This window comes from Vipera berus, assembly GCF_964194415.1.
Source record: "Vipera berus genome assembly, chromosome: 2".
NCBI classification, from domain to species: domain Eukaryota; kingdom Metazoa; phylum Chordata; class Lepidosauria; order Squamata; family Viperidae; genus Vipera; species Vipera berus.
The window spans coordinates 36,430,058-36,452,269 of NC_138203.1; the positions used below are offsets into that span (position 1 = coordinate 36,430,058).

At 35.5% G+C, this 22,212-nt stretch overlaps 1 protein-coding gene across 1 annotated transcript in view; it reads left to right on the forward strand.

The window, feature by feature from the left end:
* LOC308662712 (ubiquitin-like-conjugating enzyme ATG10) overlaps positions 1-22,212 on the forward strand; it is a gene marked incomplete at its 3' end in the record, with an annotated part of 121,536 nt that overhangs the window by 6,672 nt on the left and 92,652 nt on the right. Inside the window, exon 3 of the mRNA XM_081318854.1 lies at positions 9,479-9,589. Coding sequence (XP_081174980.1) covers positions 9,479-9,589 — 111 coding nt within the window. The remainder of the gene's footprint in view (positions 1-9,478; positions 9,590-22,212) is intronic.

The following is a 22,212-nucleotide window of genomic DNA, read 5'->3' on the forward strand; positions in this document are numbered from 1 at the left end:
ATAAGATCTCTTATCTAATTTTAATTCTTACTTGGCCTTTGGTTCTTTTTTTAAAGCACTGTATTTTCCTTAAAATCTTAATATGATATTTAATTTCAATTATTAATTTGAAATCAAAACTATAAATACAAGTGATAGGACTAGGATGCTTTTAACAAAATAAAACAAAACAAAATAAAAAATTAAATAGACATTGAGAATTGGGTATTCTTTTCCTTTATAAATATTTTTAACTTGCTTTTGAAAAGAAGCAGAAACAATTTGCATTGGGAAAATTTTCCTTTATGCTTGTTAATGATCTACATTTTGCAGAAAATTACAAAAATAACCAGTGTAGACACTTTCCTTTTAGGTTATATTTTTTTACAATAGCATTCATTGTAGCAAAAATCTACAGTGATCAACCAAACAATGAAATTATCACAGGACACCTAAAAATCTAAACAAAGCAAAGCAAAAAAAGAATTTAAAAGTACTTAAGTGTATACATAGAAACTGCTTGCTTGGAGAATATTTTGTGTTTACAGATCACCAAGGAGATGGCTTTTTTCTTTTTAAGAGGGAAGGATTTCTTTGAACACTACAAGTTTTCCTTTTGTGTAATGTTTTGATGATGTTGACTCATAACTAGGCAAGCCTTGTTGACAACCATTTTGTGAATAGATGGACTTTTGCTGTAGCCATATTGCTTGCATATAGAACAAATGACCCAAAGATTGGGCAACACGGCTTTAGTTATTGCTGTAATCCTATCTGATTTTCTATGATTTTCTATCTGTGCTCTACTGTGTTGATAACTGAAATTTTTTTATCATAAATATAATACAAATATGATAAGTACATGTTTTACATAGAGAAGCTCCTAGGTCCAATTTATCTGAAGATAGAATAAGAAAAATGCTTTTCTGAATTCATGGAGAGCTGCAGCCAATCAGTGAACTATACATCAAAGTGAGCTAGATGCACCGGTGGTCTGACTTTACACAGGATAGTCCTGTATGTTTTTGTAGTTGTATTTCAGTTCCAGGTCTTTGGATATATTGGAAACTGGGAAGAGGGATAGGAACTTTTAGATACACATGGACACTGACAGTGTCCTCTAAATACAGTGATAAATTATTTGTAATACTCTAGATGCAATGGCCTTAACAAATGATATTTCTGAAAAAAAATAAGTTTTTTTTAAAGTTTATGCTTCCTCATTGATTCATACAAGATTGTTTATCACAACTCTGGTACTCTTGCTATTAGTCAGTTTCAATATTTTCAATTCTTGAGCTTCCTTTTAATTTAGAGAGAAAAACAAAAGGTAGTAAAACAACTTTTTCCCCAAGTTCTTTGGACATCCAAAACTTTTGTCGAGCTGTCCTTGCTGCTTCATCCAAATGCTATATTTTTTCCACCAGCCATTCCTTTCCACAATTTTGTTCAGATTGTATTTGTTTCTGTTGGCTTTTTAGCTACAAATTTCTTTTCAACCTGTGTCTGGATTCATACACAATGTGTCAAGTCAATCCAGCATGCATTCAGTACAGAAATTGTCCAGCAATCCTCAACATTGAGAATTCTACCATTGCCTAACACTTCTGCCTGTTATATATATATATATATATATATATGTATTTCCAAACATACGATGGGCCCGCTCTCAGGTAATTTAATTGGATATGAAGCTGCTAGATGTCTAATCTAACAGTTGAGTTGGTACTGACCAAAAAAAAATATCTTTACACCTAGATCATTTTATATTTTGCTATGTGTATCAGGGCATCATATCCTGCCACAACTGTATAATAATATCAATTTACATGTATACATGCTTACCAAAAAATTCAAATGAGATTTATTTCATACAGTGTGATTTTGTTTATAATTTTAAATATATAAACCATGAATTGCCAATTTATGAGTTTTTATGCAATGTTTAGTAGGGGATTTTATAGTAAGGTACTGAAATGAAGTTTGTTTTTCCTACCCAATAATCCTATGTTTTTGTTCTGCTTAGATTTGGTTTGCAACTATAGTCTTTATTGCTTGTACAGTCATAGTTCGTTCTAGTAAAAGTACATTCTGAATTTGGCTCATTAGGTTTTAGTGGGGACATAAATATAAGGTGCCAGTAAAAGCAACTAAAGACAAGGTAATTTTCTTGAAAAGAATTGGTTTTGTGTTCAAATGTATACTGACAAAAGTACATATATTCATTTTAGGTGAAATCTTGATGAAAGAAATTCTAGAATAGCCTATGGCACTGTGATAGATAGATAGATAGATAGATAGATAGATAGATAGATAGATAGATAGATAGATAGATAGATAGATAGACAGACAGACAGACAGACAGACAGATAATGCAACTTGGAGGACAGAATTAATATGCTGAAAAGACATACATTGATTTAAAATCACAGGAAATGAAATAAACACTTGTCAGAAGTAATATATTATTCAAAGAGTTAAATTTATAGTTAAATCTGCAGACTTATCAAGTAATTTAATGGTACATTAATGGGGTTTGAACAGAGATTGTTTTGAATAGAATCCTTTTATATCAGCTGTTGCACATATGCTTTTTGTATGTGCTTCTCTAAAATAAAACTTAATGAAACAGCTAATAAAACCCCAATTTGTTTGTGCTTTCTTTGAGAAATGAGCTGTTAATATGCAGCTACTGTTTATTACCAACCATGCATTTTAGTTGTCTTTCAGTAGATATTGTTACCAGGAATCCATGCTGTGTTTACACAATCCCAGAACATCTTTTTTAAAAATAGCCCTGTCAAAAACATGTTTAATTTTCTTAAATGAGATAATATGTAAGAAATGTGTAACTAGGTTTGGTTAATAGTACCTGGAACAGTTGTCCTATTTTTGCAGGATAAATTATATATATATATATATATATATATATATATATATATATATATATATATATATATATATATATATATATATATATATATATATATATATATATATATATATATATATATATATATATATATATATATATATATATATATATATATATATATATATATATTCATTTTGTGGTATAGTGGTAGATGATAAATCAAGTTTTCTGAAGGCTTTGTGAAAGCATAAATCAGGCATAAAAGCCATTTTTGGATCTATACCTCATATTGCAACTGCATGTTGCTAGCTAGAAGAAAATTAATAGGAGAAATGTGATTCTTGGTAGTTAACTCTTATCTGGAAAACTGCAGCAAGCAGATTCCCCCCCCCCTTCTTTTTTGCACCACTGTTGGATTGGTATAATACAGGATTTATTGATCCCAATACCCAAAATCTCCTATCAGTATGGACAGTGATGAAGAATGCTGGGATTTGTAATTCACTAACATCTGGGGATTTTTCATCTTTGAATGCTCACTAATGAAAACATTACTGAACAGTCTTTGGAACTGCATATGGATTGTGAGAAATATATCAGGAACATATTGGGAGGTATAGAGGAAAGTGATTAAAACAGCAAGTGAATGTGTTGAGTAGAAATTCTTGCGTTTCATCAATCTTATTTCTCCTCCATTATAGAAGCTTTTCTATTTAAGCCAATGTTAAAAATCTATCTTTTTTACATCAAAATTAATACCACTTGTGAGCAACACAAAACCAGAGTGAAGAACAGTCTGTATCTATAATACAAAGCAGAAATGGACAACCCAGAGTATCTCCAGATTACTGTGCTGATCTAAATTCTACAACTTTCTGTTGTTTAATTCTCAGTAATATCTTTTCAGCTGTGGTATGTTTTCACTCCCCAAAATGGAATCTGGACATACTTCATGTGGTCCTTGGAGAACAAACAAAATATAATGTGGTTGGAAGCAACCCTCTCTATCTTTATATAAAGCTACATGGCAGTAATATAAACAGCAATAGATGGATAGACTATGTGCCATCAGATTTTCAATTCCTGGCACCATGATCTATCCCTAATCTGTTTTGTGAAATTGCCCAACAGGGTATTTATCAGTGTAACTGAGTGATCTACCTTACTGCTGTCAGCCTCCATTTATTTCCTTCCATCTTTTTCAGCATTAGAGCCTTTTTCAGAGACCCAAGTTGTTACCTAATATTTTTGAAGTAGGATAATTTGATAGGTAAATAGGTATAGACACATCACATCATTTGAATTTTTTTTCAAGGCCCTCATAGCTGCTCTATCAAGTGCTAGTTTTCTTGACTGCTTGTTCCTTTAGAGTTGATAGTTTAGGCCAGGGGCAGGCAACCTCGGCTCTTTTATGACTCATGGACTTCAACTCCCAGAATTCCTGAGTCAGCATAGCATAGCTGACTCAGGAATTCTGGGAGTTGAAGTCCATGAGTCATAAAAGAGCCGAGGTTGCCTACCCTTGGTTTAGGCAGAACTATCCACCATTTTGATACCTTCATTGTCAAATCTAGGACTCATTGCAGTTGCTATTATTAGTTTGGCTATCTTTATATTTCATTTTAGTCCTATTTATTCACTGTGCTCTTTGACTAAGGCTTGTGGATCCTTTGTATGTTTGACTGTCAGCAGTATCATCAGAATGCAGGGTATTTATATCTTTTCCTTCAGTTTTACACCCTTCTTTTCTTCCAGTCCAGCTTTCCTTAATATATATTCAGCATATAGATTGAATAAATAAGGGCAGAGTATGCAGTCTTACCGTGTTTTTTTTTTGCCAACTTGAAATGAGTATTTTTTGGTGAGTTCCCGACCTATCTGTACATTTCCCATGAAAATAATGGGAAGTCTGGGATTTCCATTTTCCTAGTACTTTCCACAGCTTGATGCGATCAACACAATTGAAGCTTTTCAATGAAGCATATACTTCTTTTTGCTATTCTTTTGCTCTCTTAAATATCCAGCATCAGTTATTATATCTCGTGTTCCCTGGCTATTCTAAAGCTATCTGAACATCTGGCATCCCTTTTCCCATGCATGGCTGTAATCTGCTTTGGATGATCCTTATTTTGCTAGAATGTGAAATTAAGGTTATTAAGTATACTAACTTCCTATAGCCTTCTGGCTTGGTAAGGCTTGAAGTTTATCTAACTTCATCTTCTCTTACTTGTAAGTAGAGAATATCTTTTAAGGTATATTGAATACCTTGACATCTCTACTGTTTCAGTATACTTTTATTTTCCTTTGTTCTCCACTGAATTGGTTACTGTCTGTTCATTGGCATCCTTTAGCATATCAATTTGAGATTAGAACATTCTTCTGATTTCAGAGATCTTTTGAAAGATTTTCCTTGCTCTCCATGTCTGTTTCCATCTTCTTTACAGATATTGCTTCTTCTCTCTTCTAACACCTCTCTGAAACTCCTTGTTAAGTTCCCTTCTGACATGTTTGTTGTTTGATTTTGACTTTCTTCTTTACTTTGCCATTTTCACTGTTTGTTGTGACATCCAGTTTGCTTTCCTCATTTTTGGAAGTCTTTTTTCACATTCTTCATAAACAACTTCTTTAAGTTCATTGCATAATTCCTCTGGTTTTCTGTTAATGAGAAACAGAAGTTCAAGTGATTCCTGATATGCTCCTTGAAAATAGTGGCTGCATAGATAGTTTTCAATTTAAGGACCACAGTTGAGGCTAGAATTCCAATTGCTGCAATGCGGTTGTAAATTAAGAAATCATGGGATTACATCACTTAGTGACTGCAATCTTGGCAATCCACATTGCTATTAATAAGTGAAATTTATTAGTTGTTAGCCAAATACCCAACCTAGTCTAAGCCATTTTGGTTTTGGGTCCTTTCAGGCCCAAGCTTTAGTAAGGAAAGGGCTGCCTCCAATTCCCCCTACTTGCCTATCTCCCCTCCATCTGTGCCCTGCATCCTGCTTTGTGGAGTAGCAAGCAGCCCTGGAACCAAGCAGCTCTAGGCCTGCTTGCCATGCTCTGCAAGACATAAGAATCCCAGACACCCTTGCTATCCAGCACTCTGCTGCTGCTGCTGCTGCTGAGACATGACTGGCTTGTCTGCTAATCATAGGGGACTGACTTTGTGCAGTGAAAAAAAAGCAGAAGGAACTTAAAAGGGGCCTCAGCATTCCACTGGGGTGGTTTTGCTCTGAGAAAAGTGGGGGGAAGAACTGAACTAGCCCTTCCTTGAGGTGGAATATGCCATCGTTGTTCGGATTACTTGTGTAATATGACATATTCAAGTTTTATGCTGTGAATTTATTTGATTTATAAATTTTAACTCATTTTCAGTGGTAAATAACAAATTCCAAAGTGAGGACAATTTAAATCAATTTACAGTGACTTTTAAGCAATTGAAACTTCTAAAAGTAAAATATTTAAAATATTTAAAACCAGCTTAAAAACAAGCTACATGACAATAATGAATAAGACCAGAAGGCATGAAGATAAGCTATGCCCAGGTGAACATTGTGAACCTAATGCCTGGCGAGCCCCCCGTAGATAGGGCTCGCAACTTGGGAGTCCTCCTAGATTCACAGCTTTCTTTAGAAGATCATATAGTAACTGTGACCAGGGGGGCCTTCGCCCAGGTTCGCCTGGTGCGCCAGTTGCGGCCCTATCTAGACCGGGATGCCTTGCGTACGGTCACTCATGCGCTCGTGACCTCTCGCTTGGACTACTGCAACGCTCTCTACATGGGGCTGCCCTTGAGGACCACTCGGAGGCTCCAACTGGTGCAGAATGCAGCCGCGAGAGTTGTGTTGGGAGTCTCCTGATACTCCCATGTTACACCTATGCTCCGTGAGCTGCATTGGCTTCCAGTTGTCTTCCGGGTAAGATTCAAGGTGCTGGTAATGACCTTTAAAGCCCTACATGGCATGGGTCCGGAGTACCTTAGGGAGCACCTGCTGCCGGCATCAACTTCCCTCCGCCCAGTGCGCTCCCACAGAGAGGGCCTCCTCAGGGTGCCACCGGTCAGAGAATGTCGTCTGGTGGCCCCCAGGGGGAGGTCCTTTTCTGTGGGTGCGCCGGATTTGTGGAACCGTTTACCGGTTGAGCTCCGGATGGCACCCGACCTTCGCTCCTTCCGGCGGGATCTAAAGACCTACTTGTTTGAACAAGCTGGCCTGGTCTGATGGGTTTGGGTTTTATTATTGTTTTAACGTATTTTAACTTATTGTTGTAATGTTTTGGGCACGTTGTTTAATCTTTTCTTAATTTTTGTATCTTTGTATTTTAGTATTTATTGCCCTGTTCTCTGCCCTGAGTCCTTCGGGAGAAGGGCGGTATACAAATAAAATTATTATTATTATTATTATTATTATTATTATTATTATTATTATTATTATTATTATTATTATTATTATTATTATTATTATTACACTATTAGGGTATTTGAATCAAGAATGCCCTTTCTGGGGTCACAACATACAGTAGCAAATTGCTGGAAAATATGGCATTCCCAGTAGGTCTAGACCTCGGGTGTCAAACGTGCCGCATCACATGACATGTCGCAACGTATTGTGACTTTTTCGCATTGCCGGAGCTGGGGTGGGTGCAGCCTCAGCATGATGCAACCAGATTGCGGGCCGGCAGTTTGACAGCCCCGGTCTAGACAGACAGTTACATAAGGATATACACACCTATAGGTATTCAGATTCTAATATCATATAAGGCTACTGTGAATTTGGCTCGATAGCAAATTGGGAAAAAGCATTAACATTTTTAGAACAGATTAAAAACATTTTAGTGGTTCTCCCCTTCAACAAACATGTAAAAGTTAACCAGCATTCGGGATTAAATAGATTGTTAGAATCTTTCAGCTGAACTGACTTGGAATTATCCAGTTTTATTCCTGAATATGGCCCTATTGATATAAGTGAGTTAGTACAGTATCTCTAACTTCAAATATATAGATTCAGTTCACAGGGATATTATGATCAACAGTATCAAAAGCTGCCAGCGAATCAAAGAGAATAAAAAAGCTGTAATCTTTTTTGTAAAGATCAACCATCAGTGATTGACCAAACCAAGGGTGATTTGGTCTTATAACAGGTTTGATCTTGTAAGTGGGCAAATCACCTAAACTTATATGTATCTAGATAAATTCTAGCTGGTAAGTGTATTTGAAGCTGCTAAGCACCATATTGAGACATTTATAATGACTAAAGTCCAAAAAAACCCTTCACATTTTGAAAATTAAGTTAGCAGTTTTAATTATACTTTTCATTCTTACAGAGCTCTTTAGTACATTTCTGGGTCTATGTACTTTAATGTTTAATTTTAGAAAGTGCTATTTCACATTCTCCTGTATTACAGATGGTAATTTTTTTGTTCCATTTTCAATGGCATATGGGAAGAATCCTTCTTCATGCTTCTTGTGAAGTGCTTTTACTGAATATCTGTTGAATGCTTGTGCCTTACAATTTATCAGTTTACCATCTGCACTTAACTGGAAAATGGGTCAGCATATATGATTTAATAACAATACAACCTTGTTTTGTTTTGACTGTTTTGAAATTCTTATTCAATATGGTATTAACTAGAGATTTTTATTTATGAATATTTACCCTGTGTCTTATTTTCTCTCTGCCACATTTGATATGATACATTTTGTAAGGCAAAAGGCAAGATCATATTGTATGATATACTTTGTTAGGCAAACGTTGCTTTGTAAAAGGAACAAATCCTCTTTAAGTAATGCTTTAAGTTGTAATATTTTACAAATAATTATGTCCTCATCCTGGACGATAATACTCAAAATGTGTTCTTAGAAACTTCCAATTCCAATGTTTCATCTGAAAATTTTGTTTCTACTTAGCTAATTAATAATTGTTTTAAATAGTGAAATTTAGTATTTTTATTCTTCTGTTGAAAGATCAGATTCTACTGCATATTATGAAAATATCTTTATTCAGAATACTGAATTTTTCTTAGATTTAATCCTCATATATTGCCTACACATTTCTGTAACCATAAATAAAGTGTAATACCACTAGAACGTATAATGGTTGGTTGAGTTTGATGAACTGGTTTTAAAACATGACAATGAATTAATATTTGATAGCAATATAATATTACTAGGATAGCTTAGAAAGAAAGTGAAAAGATTCCTCCAGTAAAGAAATCGAGAAAAAAAAATCAGCTTTAAGATTATCAACTAATGGAAGTATTACCAAGAAAGAAAAAGGTAAAGATTTTTCTAGTATTACAAAAGTAAGTGGATAGAATCAATAGAACAGAAGCAGCAATCCTATGCATACATGAGACTGAACATCATTAAATTTAAGGGGGCTTATATTTGAGTAAACATGAATAGAAAATGTGGGTAGGAGTAGGTCTAATAATTCTGAATTTTTATATACTGTTTTAAGAATATTGAGCAATAAGGACTTAAGTATTTAATTTGGGATGCTTTTGTATCAGTTTGCGTATTGCATAATTTAATTAAAATCCTTAAAATGAAAAACCTTTTAAATTTGTAGAATTCTTTCCTGAAAACAAAAAATTCAAAGTGTGCTTTTCTTTAATATCTAAACATAGGACTCTACTGATGGCTACATGAGTAAAACACATTTTCAGCTGAAAAACAGAAGTATCTCTTCAGGCAGAGTGGACATAGTAAATGATGAACCAACATTTCTGTCTGTTGAGGTATGTAACATTTCTGCTTTTGATCAAACCAAAATATTTTAATATTGTAATTTAAATCAATAAATTTAGAAATGTGAGCATTCATCAAATAGGTTACCAGGTAGACTCTAAAATTAATTGGAATAATTACAGAATAGTTTAGCTGTTGTTCATATATAATACTTGCTTGTTAATCATGTTTTGATTGTATGATCAAATGTTTCATTATGTATCAGACAAATAGAATAGAATAGAATAGAATAGAATAGAATAGAATAGAATAGAATAGAATAGAATAGAATAGAATAGAATAGAATAGAATAGAATTCTTTATTGGCCAAATGTGATTGGACACACAAGGAATTTGTCTCCGGTGTATAAGCTCTCAGTGTAGATACAATCAACAAGTGATAAATCATGACCATAATCATAAAATACAATCATCATAAATCATAAGATACAACACCTAGTGATAGTCATAGGATACCAAATAATCAACCTAAATCATAATAGAATACTAAATAAAAGCAATCAACATAAATCATGAGATACAAAAAACAAGTTATAAGAAACTAAGGAAATAGGTAATAGGAAAGATGAAAACATGAGAATGATAATAGGTAATACAGCCCTACTGGGTAGTTTGACATCCTAGGGCATAGACAGTATTGTAGGGATTAGTTGTTTAGCAGAGTGATAGCATGGGGAAAAAACTGTCTTTTTGTCTGGTTGTTTTGCTGTACAATGCCCTATAGCAGGGGTCAGCAACCTGAAACAGTGAAAGAGCCACTTGGAACCGGTTCCCTTACAAAAGGAAAAACTGGGAGCCACAAAAAATGTGTGCACATGCACGTACATGCGTGTATGTGCAGAACAGAGTTTGACTGAAGAGTGGAGCCAATGCGAGATATGCACCTACCCTGCGTATTTGAATTGATTGGTTGAACTTTTTTACTCCCACTTTTTTTTTTTGGACTGCACATGGCAGAGGACTGGGAGCCGCGGGTTGCAGACCTGTGCCCTATAGCATCGTCTTAAGGGAAGAAGTTGAAACAGTTTATATAGAGGATGTGCTGGGTCTGTAGCTATTTTTCACAGCCCTCTTTCTGGCTCATGCAGTATACAGGTCCTCAATGGAAGGCAGGCTGGTTGTTGTTATTTTTTCCCCCCAGTCCTAACTATCTGTTGAAGTCTGTGTCTGTCTTATTTCATTGCTGTGCCAAACCAGACAGTTATAGAGATGCAAATGACAGACTCAATAATTCCTTTGTAGAACTGCATCTTTGGACAGTCTGAGCTTTCTGAGTTGATGCAGGAAAAACATTCTTTGTTGTGCTTTTTTCATGACATTTTTGATGTTAAGTGTTCATTTTAAGTCTTGAGATATTATAAAACCTAAAAACCTGAAAGTCTCTGCTGTTGATACTGTGTTGTCTAGTATTGTAAGAGGTGGTAGAATAGGAGGGCTTCTCTTAAAATCTACTAACATCTCTACAGTTCTGAGTGTGTTCAGTTCAAGATTGGTCCGGCTGCACCACAGGGCCAGTTGTTCAACTTCCCATCTGTATGCAGACTTGTTTTCATCTCAAATGAGACTAATCACTGTTGTATCATCTGCAAACTTCAGTATTTTAACAAAGGGATCCTTTGAGATGCAGTTGTTGGTATATAGAGAAAAGAGTAATGGAGAAAACGCGTAGCCTTGGGGGGGGGGTACCTGTGATTTTGCCTAGTTTCACCTGCTGCTCCCTATCTGTTATAAAGCTTATGATCCACTTACAGGTGTGTCAGGCACAGCCAGCTGAATACTTGTAGTGAGAAGAATATCTGGAGTGATGGTATTAAATGTCGAGCTGAAGTCTACAAAAAGGACCCTTGCATAGGTCCTTGAAGATTTAAGATATTATAAGATGTAGTGAAGTACTATATTAATAGCATAATCTGCCAATTTGCTCAGTAGCAAATATGCAAATTGCAAGGGGTCTAACAGTGGATCCGTGTTGGTTTTCAGGTGGGCCAGTACTAGCCTTTCAAAGGTTTTCATAATTATGGATGTCATAGCAACTAGTGTGTAGTTGTTCAGCTCCTTGATGGAGGGCTTGATGGGATGATAGTAGATTGTTTGAAGCAAGAAGGAACATAACAGATCTCTAGTGATTAACTAAAGATGCGGATGAAGATGGAGGTCAATTGGTTAGCACAAACTTTCAGTCAAGAAGGAGTTATCTTGTCCGGCCTGGTGCTTTTCCAGGCTTCTGTCTGTGAAATAGACCTCACACATTTTTTTCTGTGATTACCAGTGGTGGGAGGCCCAGAAGGATGGAATCAGCTATTGGAGACTTGGCTGTTGTTGGTGTATCTGAAATGGAGAGGGTGGCGATAGTTGATAATGGTTTCCTCTCAGATGTACAGTAAAACACATTCAGGTCATCTGCCAGTTGTCAATTCCTTTCAGCATGGGAAGGAGGTTTGCTGTAGCCAGTGATATTTTTAAGGGTTTTCCACACATTTGCTGGTTCATTTGTTGAGGGCTAATTTCCTCAACTTTTCAGAGTAGCTTCTTTTTGCTGCTCTGATCTCCCTTGTTAATACATTCCTGGCCTGATTGTACAGCATTCTATCTCCTTTCCTGTAGGCTTTCTCTTTGGCACGGAGTAGTTGCTTGAGTTTATCTGTGAATCAAGTTTTGTTGTTATAATGCCCTTATTTGAATGGATATGTTCAAACATTAATATAAGCCAGAAGCAATCAATGCCAATGTCATTTTAAAAAAATGCTGTTTCATTTCTGAACTAGTTTAAAGGTGAAATAAAGGAGAATAGCTAAATAAAATCAGATTTAAGACTAATTGAAAAAAATGAGCTGATTTTCTCGTGTTTATTACAATTAGATTTTAAGGTAGTCTTTGACTTACAACCATAATTGGGACTGAAATTTTCATCACTATGTGATGTTCTTACAAATTGAGACATCATGTGACCACTACTTAATAACTGCAATCCTGGCAGTCCTGTTTCCCATTGTTAACTGAGAATTGTGCATTATGAAACAAGTGTCCACCCAATGCAAGCCATTCTGGGCTTCCTGAGCCTCAATAAGGTAAGGGACTGCTTCCATCTCCTCCCACCCATCAATTTCCCCACCATCTCTGCCCTTTGGCTGCCTTGTGCCCTGCCTTGCAAGGTGGTAATTGCCTGGGAATTGCATCTGCCCCAGTCACAGCTGCAGTCATCTTTTCCATCCTGCATGCTGGGAGCCCAGTGCCTTGCACTCTACCACCCCAGCTCTCACTGCTGACAAGTCTGTTTGTTCAGTGCCATTGTAACTTTGAACAGTGACTGAACAAATGATTCTTAAGTTGAAAATTCCCTGTAGTGTTGTTGCTACTTGAATAATTAAAAAGCTGTATGTCTATGGAGATTTTCAGTCATCCAGGTCATGGTTGTCCCAGAAATGCACTTTCAAGAGGCAACTGGACTTTCTTGCTTTTCTTTGAAGGTGTTTCTCCTCTCATCCAAGAAGCTTCTTCAGCTCTGACTGGATGGTGGGAATGGAAGGATTTACTGTATACTCCTTGCAGACATCTGGTCATGTGTATTCTTTTGGAGAATCATTGAGGCCACTTGGAGATTTGTCTGTGTCCTCAGGGTTACCTGAGTAGTGCAAATAGGTCTGGAGCCTTCTTGGAACTGCTGAAAGGACTGTGCTGTATAGCTCTGCTTTCTGCAGGATTTTTTCTCAACAGCCTGCTCCAGTGTTCAACAGTGAAGGGACACAAAGCAGAAAACATCCTGCAGAAAGCACAGCTCCACAATACAATCCTTTCAGCAGTTTCAGAAGTCCAGAAAGCCATAAGAACCTGGAGTTTATTTCGATAGAAATAGTTGCATCTCTATATATAATATATTGGATGATGTTACTAATGAAATTCTGGCAATCCTTGATGTAGAACTGATTGCTTAGTGATTGTTTGAAGTTCCAATGGACCTGTTAGGATCCATTGGGTTGCATATAGAACCATTTGCAAAACTCTGTCACCATGTGACCATATTTTATGAAGGTTTTGCTTCATAGCAAAATCATAGCAAACCATTGGACTGTTTAATGACCGCAGTGTTTGCTTAACAACTGCAATGATTCACTTATTGAAAAAAAGATTGTAAAATTGTGTTGGTCACATGACCAAGCCATTTTTGATGGTCCCAAGTTATGACCATGATAGCACACTTGTAACTCGAGGATTAACGATACATAGAGTACATTTAGTTTGCTACTAACTTCCAGGGATGTAAAAAATTAGGGTTCAATGTTAATTAGGCACAGGCTGAGGAGAAAAGTTGGAAAATTGAAGGCCATTGAAACAACACAAAGACTTTTGAAAAATACCTACTAGAGAAATTAAATTTATCAATAAAGGAGAATATTTGTAGCTAAGAATTGAAATGAGGGGTCCTTGATGCTCTCTGAGCTTGCTTGTTTTCTTGCAGACCTTTCATTCCCCTAACTAGGTAACATCTTCAGTGCTAGTCACTGATGATGTTACCTAGTTAGGGTAATGAAACATCTGCAAGAAAACAAGCAAGCTCAGAGAACACCAAGGACCCCTCAATTAAATTTGTGTATAGTTTATAACAAAGAGAAAAATAAATTGTGATTTCACAAATTTTTATTCCAGGATGTATTGAAGGAAAAAGATCTGTTGCTGATAAATGAAAGTACAATACTTTCTAGAATAATACATGAGGAAACATTTTAAAGAGTAATATAGGCAAAATGATTTTTCTTTATATTATGTTACATTAGTTGAATGTGTCAAGAAAAGATGACGTAATGTAAGAGAACTTTGATTTTTTTCAATTTTAAGCAGAGTGAAAGCAGTGAAATTGATCTTTTGAAGTAGGGAAGCTGAATTTTTTTTTTTGCATCTTTTCCCATATTATTGCCAAGTCCGACATCTTCTGAAACTATTTGCCATGGAGAAAGAAAAAAACCAACAACTAGATTGACTGGAGTGTTTTTGCTCTGTATAGTGAGTTTATTCTAATTAGCTTGGGTTTTAGCCTTTTGTTTTTATTTATATAACAATTATTATTTGGGTATTGTGTTTTAAAATATTCATCCTAAAGGCATATGGAAGCATCTGGACCTCAACTGTATGGTTTTTTCTCCTTCCTTAGTTAATAATAGTTTACATGATGGGAAACTTTATTAATAGTGCTATTTATATTTATATAACCAGATAATTGAAGCCTGAAGGCACTCTGAGAGGCATCTAATACATGAATGCAGATCCTTTAAAATATGAAATTGAGTGCCAGTAAAGCCTTCTGGTGCTTTTATGAATTGCATAAATGGAATTTAAGTTAATTTTTGACATGATCAAAGGAGCACAGAAGCAGCAAAGAATGCTTGATCTTCACCTTTAATATTTTTTTCTATTCCTAATATTTTCATTTTTGATGGCAAACTAGTAATAATATTAAAATTTTGTACAGAGGTAAACCATTTTAGTGGCTTACAATAGATAAGTGGTTCGATTCACTAGTTGTATTCAGCTATAGTGTAATATGTTTAGTTGTGATTTAGTTGGCTTGAATGAGCCATTATGATTTATAAATCCTGATTTATAGAGTACCATGTTTTAAACAGTAATTATGGTTTATTTAAGAAACTCTAGTTAAATCATGCCTTAATGCCTATATGAATCGACTCATTGCTTCCAAAGAGCAATTGTTTTTTGAATGTAATTTTTTAAAATATATACATTTTATAAAATATAAAACCAAGTAGTAAATATTAAGCAAAACTTGAAAAAATTAAAATTAAAATACTGTTGGCGTAGTCCTTTTATTAATCAAATGAGACTTAATTAATATATTAGTTAAAAAAACAAATTCTTTGGAAATATTGGAGTTTAAGTCTTTATATCCAGCCAAATGCAATTTATTAAGTAGTCCAGATAAATAAATCATGGCTCAATCCAATGTGTCAACGGAATAACTGACAGCCTTGGATAATACTTGTAGACATAACCAATTTTTGATTATGCCAGGACAATAGAGGGATTTCAGTGATACTGACTTTAGCATTTTTCAAAGAAACAATTTTATTGGCAAATTTAAAGATTTATTTACTGTTCTATAGGAATTAAGTTTGTTCCATTGTGACTGCAACAATTTATGAAATTATAAGTCAAGGACTATTTGTATAATTGCCATAGAATAAATCATAAGAAAAAAGTCAGAAATATTTTGAATTTATAGAAACTCATAAAAGGTCATAGTGACTTTAAGGTAGGGACCGCATAAAACTGAACATTAGAAAAGGTTTAATTGTTTTTATATTGCTTTATTTACTTGTGTCTCCAATTATACCAATGCAGGATTTATGGATCACAACAATCTGGAGCTTACATAAAGCAAGTAGAAGAAAACCATAATATATACTCATAAGCAATAATATTTTTTGCTTTTTTATTAGATATTTAATCCACCTTTATTGTTTTATAAGTAATGCCCCAAAACCTATTTTTTACTTTAAAGTTACTTGTCATGTTACAACTGTGCAGCTATATTATATTGGTTTAATCTTCTTGTTTTATCATAACCTTTGGCTCCAGGTTTTTGTAGTTAAACAAATAAAAAATAAAAATTTAAAAAAAGTAAAAACTGGTGGTGAAGTTGCAGTGTTTATCCCAGGGCTTTTTTTTTTCATAGAACGCTCAGAACGGAGTTCCGGCACCTTTTTTTTTGATGGAACCTTGTAGGGTAGGCAAGGCGGGTTGTATGACATGTGTGAGTTCCGGCACCTTTTTCTTTTACAAAAAAAGCAGTGGTTTATCCATAATATGAATTTCCTAATGTGGCTGGAAACCACAGGCATTTGTACATGATAAAATGGCAGGTGGCTGTTCTGACTGCTTTAAAGCATATCAATCACTTACCTAGAAAAAAGCATAATAGTGGAAGCCTCTTGGAAGGCAATAGCTATCCTGTGTTGGTAATATGCTTATAAAGCCTCTTGGGCATGAGTACTTTAGTTGCTTTTTTAAATAAGTGATAACATTTGGGTGTATGTGTTTTAACTGGATTGTTTTGATTTGCTGTGGTTTTTTTTTTGATATGTGAGGTGTTTGTTATTTCTGATTCTTCTGTAGTGTATTTACTTTCTCTTTCCACCTCCCCTATATATGCATCTGGATTTTTTCATCTAATGAATTTATGTGGCTGGAGTTAATGTTTTAGATGCCATTTTTTCTGTATATTTTTCTGAGCATCACTAATTTTCTTTCTGTGCAATGGATATTATGATATTTATATAGGCACCTATATGAATTGATATTTGTGAATCAGACTTGCCCCTTTTATTCAGTTTATCAAACTACTTTATGAATCTTGTTTATTTTTTAAAAAAATGTTTATAAAGAATAATACTGTAGATTAAAAAAATGTGTTTGGAAACTTGTCTCCACTTATGCTCATTACTTTGATTTCTGGTCAATTTTTCTCTCTCTTTTTTCTTTTAAATAACTCAGCTTATACAGATATTCCTCGAGTTACAGCAGTTCAATTGGCGACTGTTCAAAATTACAAGCCTCTTCCCGCAAAAGTATTTACTACCTGGTCCCGAAGTTATGCATGTTGCAGCACCACAGTGGTCATTTGCCCTTAGGACCAATCGCAGAGACACTGCAACATGCCCCCTACCTATCCCTCCCCCCCATCCTGCCCTGTTGGGTCTCTCACACACTGGGCCTGCTTTGCTAGCATCCCTGATTCCACTTACTCCTCCCCACCCCATTTCCCATGGCTTTACTGTACTTACTTTTTGAAGAGTTCCAGAAGAGGCTGACCCACATGGCAGAGAAGCTGATGAAGCCAATGAAACTGTAAGAACGTGAGATTGGGGTAGCAGCAGCAGCCAATCAATGAGAAGTTGCAGTTTAGCCCAATGAGAGAAAGGAAGCAAGCTCTTCGTTGATTGGCTGCTGCTGCTGCTGCCCTAATCCCTGACGTTGTTCTGAAGCAGGAGGATGCTGTGGCCCTGCCCAGGCCTTTTCTACTACCGGATGCCTGCTGGCCGTCTGACCCATGGTCAAAGTCTTTTATTCAGAAGCTGGTGAAAATGTTTTCCTTAGATTTCACATTCTTACAGTTTCACCAACATCTGAATAAAATATTTCAGCTTCTCTACCAGTGGGTCAGCCTTTTTTGGAGCTCTGGAGATCTTCAAAGTGTAAGTAATCCATGTGAAATGGGGAGGAGAGGAGTAAGTGGAATCCAGGATGGTAGCAAAGCAGGCCTAGTCTGTGGAGAAAATGGCAGAATGGGTGGGTGGGTGGGAAGCAATTGTGAGGACCCAGGGGAGCATGAGATATCTTAGTGGATTGGGGGAAGGCTTGGGAAGCCTGCTCCAGCACCAGGCCCCACATGGTCTTCCCTACCCTGAGATACCTCATGTGCATTTAATGACCTGCACATTCAGTTAGCAAATGCACTGGAGAAAGCAAGGCGTGATCACATTCATTTTACGTGATTCAGTCAAACAAATCCTTGGCTTACGAATGTAATTAGCAAGTTCTATTACATTCGTAACTCGAGGATTATCTGTACTTTATGATACTTGAATTTTGGCCCAAAGCATCCATTTGATAAGAATGTCTATCACATGATGTGCAAATTCCATATATATTACTTCACTAACCTAAAAATGTTAGAGACTTCAACTTCTTCCCTGCAATTGAGTTCATACAAATAGTAGGAATTCATGTTCTTTATACTGAGAGAATATGTATCTTTACTTCAAATATTATCATAGGATTTGAATTTCATAGAAGACTGAATCAAGAGGTAGAAGTGGATTAAAAAAATAACTTTGCAAAAAAAATTTTTAACAGCCTTATGGGAAATAAATCACCTTGCACAACATTTACTGGCAGTGGGACTTCATTATGAAATAACATACTTAGCAATCAAATTTAACATAAGACATTTAAATTAAATTTCACAAATATTAGGGATAACTTTAAATTTCATACAGTTATTTCACATTAACAACTAAAATAATTATTTCTGTTAGTTAAATTAATATTAATTGATTTAAAATATTTAATTTTAATTCCTGCTTAAAAGAATAATTGTATTTTCTTTGTACACATTTCTTACTGCAATTTAGAATATTTTTAGTAAAAGTAAGCAGTATTTATCAAATCTGTAGCATTATATTTGTAATATAAATTTGTATATTTATTTTAACTGTAACATTACCCAGATTATGTGGTCAAGCTAAAGCATGCATTAGATAAAATTGTTTTTACATCTTATTCTGTATCTGACAGTATATGATTGCATATCAGAAACTCCTTACAACTTCACCTAACAATAGAGCCATCTAACATCAGCTGCATTTTTCCTAACCTTTTTTCCTCTCCATCCTTCTGTAACCCATATGAAGATCTGTTGAAACTTGATTGCTTGTAACAGTTTAGTAACACTTCAGTTGGCTTAATAAAGATATTGACTTGGTGGATTTTGGAAGCACTTTTAGAAAAGCTGTATAAACTTTATAGAAATACATATATATGGAATTGGCCAGTCACTTATCTATTTTCTCATGGGGCATATCCGGTGTAATGTGGATGTGGATTATTGCTTGCATGGTAATTGGAATGTATTGTTGCTTGCATGATACGGAATTGCTTTCCTCTCTGCAATTCCTATAGCCTGTGAAATCTGTACTGTAGATTTGTTATGGTTGAATACAACTCTAACTAAAAAATTTGGTCTCAATTAATTGGCATGAGAATGGTCTGAAATGGTATAGGGTTTGCTGCCTGAGCAGGGTTTGGACTAGAAGACCTCCAAGGTCCCTTCCAAGTCTTGTCTCCTCTCCTCTCCTCTCCTCTCCTCTCCTATTCTATTCTATTCTATTCTATTCTATTCTATTCTATTCTATTCTATTCTATTCTATTCTATTCTATTCTATTCTATTCTATTCTATTCTATTCTATTCTATTCTATTCCTATGTGCTCACCTAGAGTCAAGTTCAACTCAAAGATATGTTATCTTTTCTTAATATTTTATTGATTAAACGCATTGATATATTGATTAGAGATTAGAGCTAATACATAAATAATAAATTTTGTACTGTGAACATCTAAAACAGGCATGTCAAACTTGCAACGTCACGTGACATCGCGCGACGTATCAGAGCTTTTTCCCCATTGCCGGCAATGGGGTGGGCACGGTTTCGTCGGGACGCATCCAGCCCGTGGGCTGGCAGTTTGACACCCCTGATCTAAAATGACTGGGTTGATTTCTTTGAATCATGTTCCTTTGATAGAATGTAATCAGATAATTTTCTATAAATGTCATAGTATTAATTTGGTGTCAATAGAGCCTACAGTCATACATGTTTTATGTGAATTGCTTTTATTTTTGAGACTATGGTGAGATGGAAAAAGTCATTCTGGATTAAATATGGAAAGTTTTCCATTGGATAAATCAGCTGCCAAGTTATTAATGCTGAACATAATCTTTTAATTTTAAAGTTAGACAGTTTTTGAAAATTTAGCTTGGCTATATGAATGCATTTTCATTAAGGGACATCATATGTAGGTGCACATATTAATCATACAAATGTTTATTAATCATTTTTCCAAACAAACAAATGTGTTCAAATAAGAAAAAATCAAACTCTTCTTATTTTTGTGTAGAAGAAAATAGCTTGAACAAAAATGTAAATATTTGCATAACTGCACTGTTTGTTATGGAGTAAAAATCTGAAGTTAAAACTTAATAAACATTACTTAGGAAAAAATGTAAACAAGTTTAATGAAACCCAGCATTCAATAGGATTTTTTTTCAGAGGAAAAAAATCCAAGTATTGTATTTTAAAGATAGTTTATAAACTGCCAACTGTTACTTTTGCTAACAGGAGTAATCTAAAAAAATTATAATTTCAATTACATTTAATAGTTTTGAATGTATAGTTTGTACCTGAGTTGATTCAGTGTTATACAATGCATGCAGAAAACATACAATGCATTTTCTGCCATTCAACATTGGGCTTTGATGTGTTCCCTGCAATAATTCTGTAGCAACCTTGGCTCTTTTATGACTCGTGGACTTCAGCTCCCAGAATTCCTGAGCCAGCCATGCTGGCTCAGGAATTCTGGGAGTTGAAGTCCACGAGTCATAAAAGAGTCAAGGTTGCCTATCCCTGCTTCTAATAATAATAATAAATAAACCTTTATTGTCAAAGTACAACATGTGTACATTGAGATTAGCTGAGCCTCCCCCCGTGCTCTCTCCCCCCAACACACCCTCCATCCTACCACACCATGTGAACCAACTACACCACACACCGGCCTCCCAATTCAATTCTGCATAAGATTATGTCCCATTTAAAAGCCTAACAGCCCACGGATAAAAGCTATTTTTCAGCCTGTTGGTACGGCTGGCTATATTCCTATATCTCCTACCGGATGGTAGGAGAGTAAAGAGATACCGTCCAGGGTGTGAGTCATCCCTGAGAATCTTCCTCACTCTTCAAAGGCAACGAGCCCTGGCGATGTCATCCAGTGGTGTCAGGGAACAGCCCACAATGTCTTGTGCTGTGCCCACTACCCTCTGCAATACTTTCCTGTCCGCGGCTGTCAGACCAGCATACCAAACCACAATACCATACGAGAGGACGCTCTCTATAGTAGACCGGTAAAAGAGGGTCATTAGCTGTTGTTCTACCTTGTTCTTCCGCAAGACCCTAAAAAAGTGAAGCCTCTGTTGGGCCTTTCTAGCCACCTGGGTTGTGTTAACTTTCCAGGTCAGATCTTCACAGAGGTAGACTCCCAGAAATTTAAAGGAGGAAACTCTCTCTACACAGTCTTCCCCGATGTAAAGTGGGGCAGGTTCCTCCTTTTTTCTCCGGAAGTCTAACACCATCTCTTTCGTCTTGCCAATGTTTAGGTGCAAGTTGTTGTTCTAGTTAGTTGGAAAAAAAAGAGATTATAGGGATATTCCAGAAACCATTTAAGGTTAAAATGTTGAAATGGGCACAGGTAAAGCAATGTATATATTACAGACCCTGTCCTCTGAAACGGGAGAAGTTCCAGAAATAGGCACATCTACTCTCCCAAGTCCTTAAGACTTGGCTGTGCTCTCATGTCGTCAAGTATGGTCCTTATGGTTTTTGAATATTAATATTGCTCTTTTATCTGGTTGGTTGTGTTTCTAACTGTGTTTTAAATTATGTATTTGAAATATTTTAAGCCTCCTAATTCCTTTTGGAATCAGTCAGTCTTAAAAATCCAATAAATCATCAGAACAATTAGCCTAAGCATCTTCATTTTCTTTCCTTCTAACTCAGGTAGGGAACAGACCATAATTCTCTTTCTGCTGGAATGCCAACAGAATCAAGTTTTATAAACTCATTTAAAGACTAATAATGATACAGTTACCTCTGCACCCTGATCCCTAGGTACTATTTTTTCTATGGAAAAAAATATGATGTTCCTAACTGAAATGGTTCTTTGGAGATTCTCAGCCCTATTGGTAGTTGGCAGGTTTGAATTTGGGATGTTTTGCCTATAGTGTATGTGTTTTATAATTGAATTATATATATATATATATCAGATTTTCTTCTG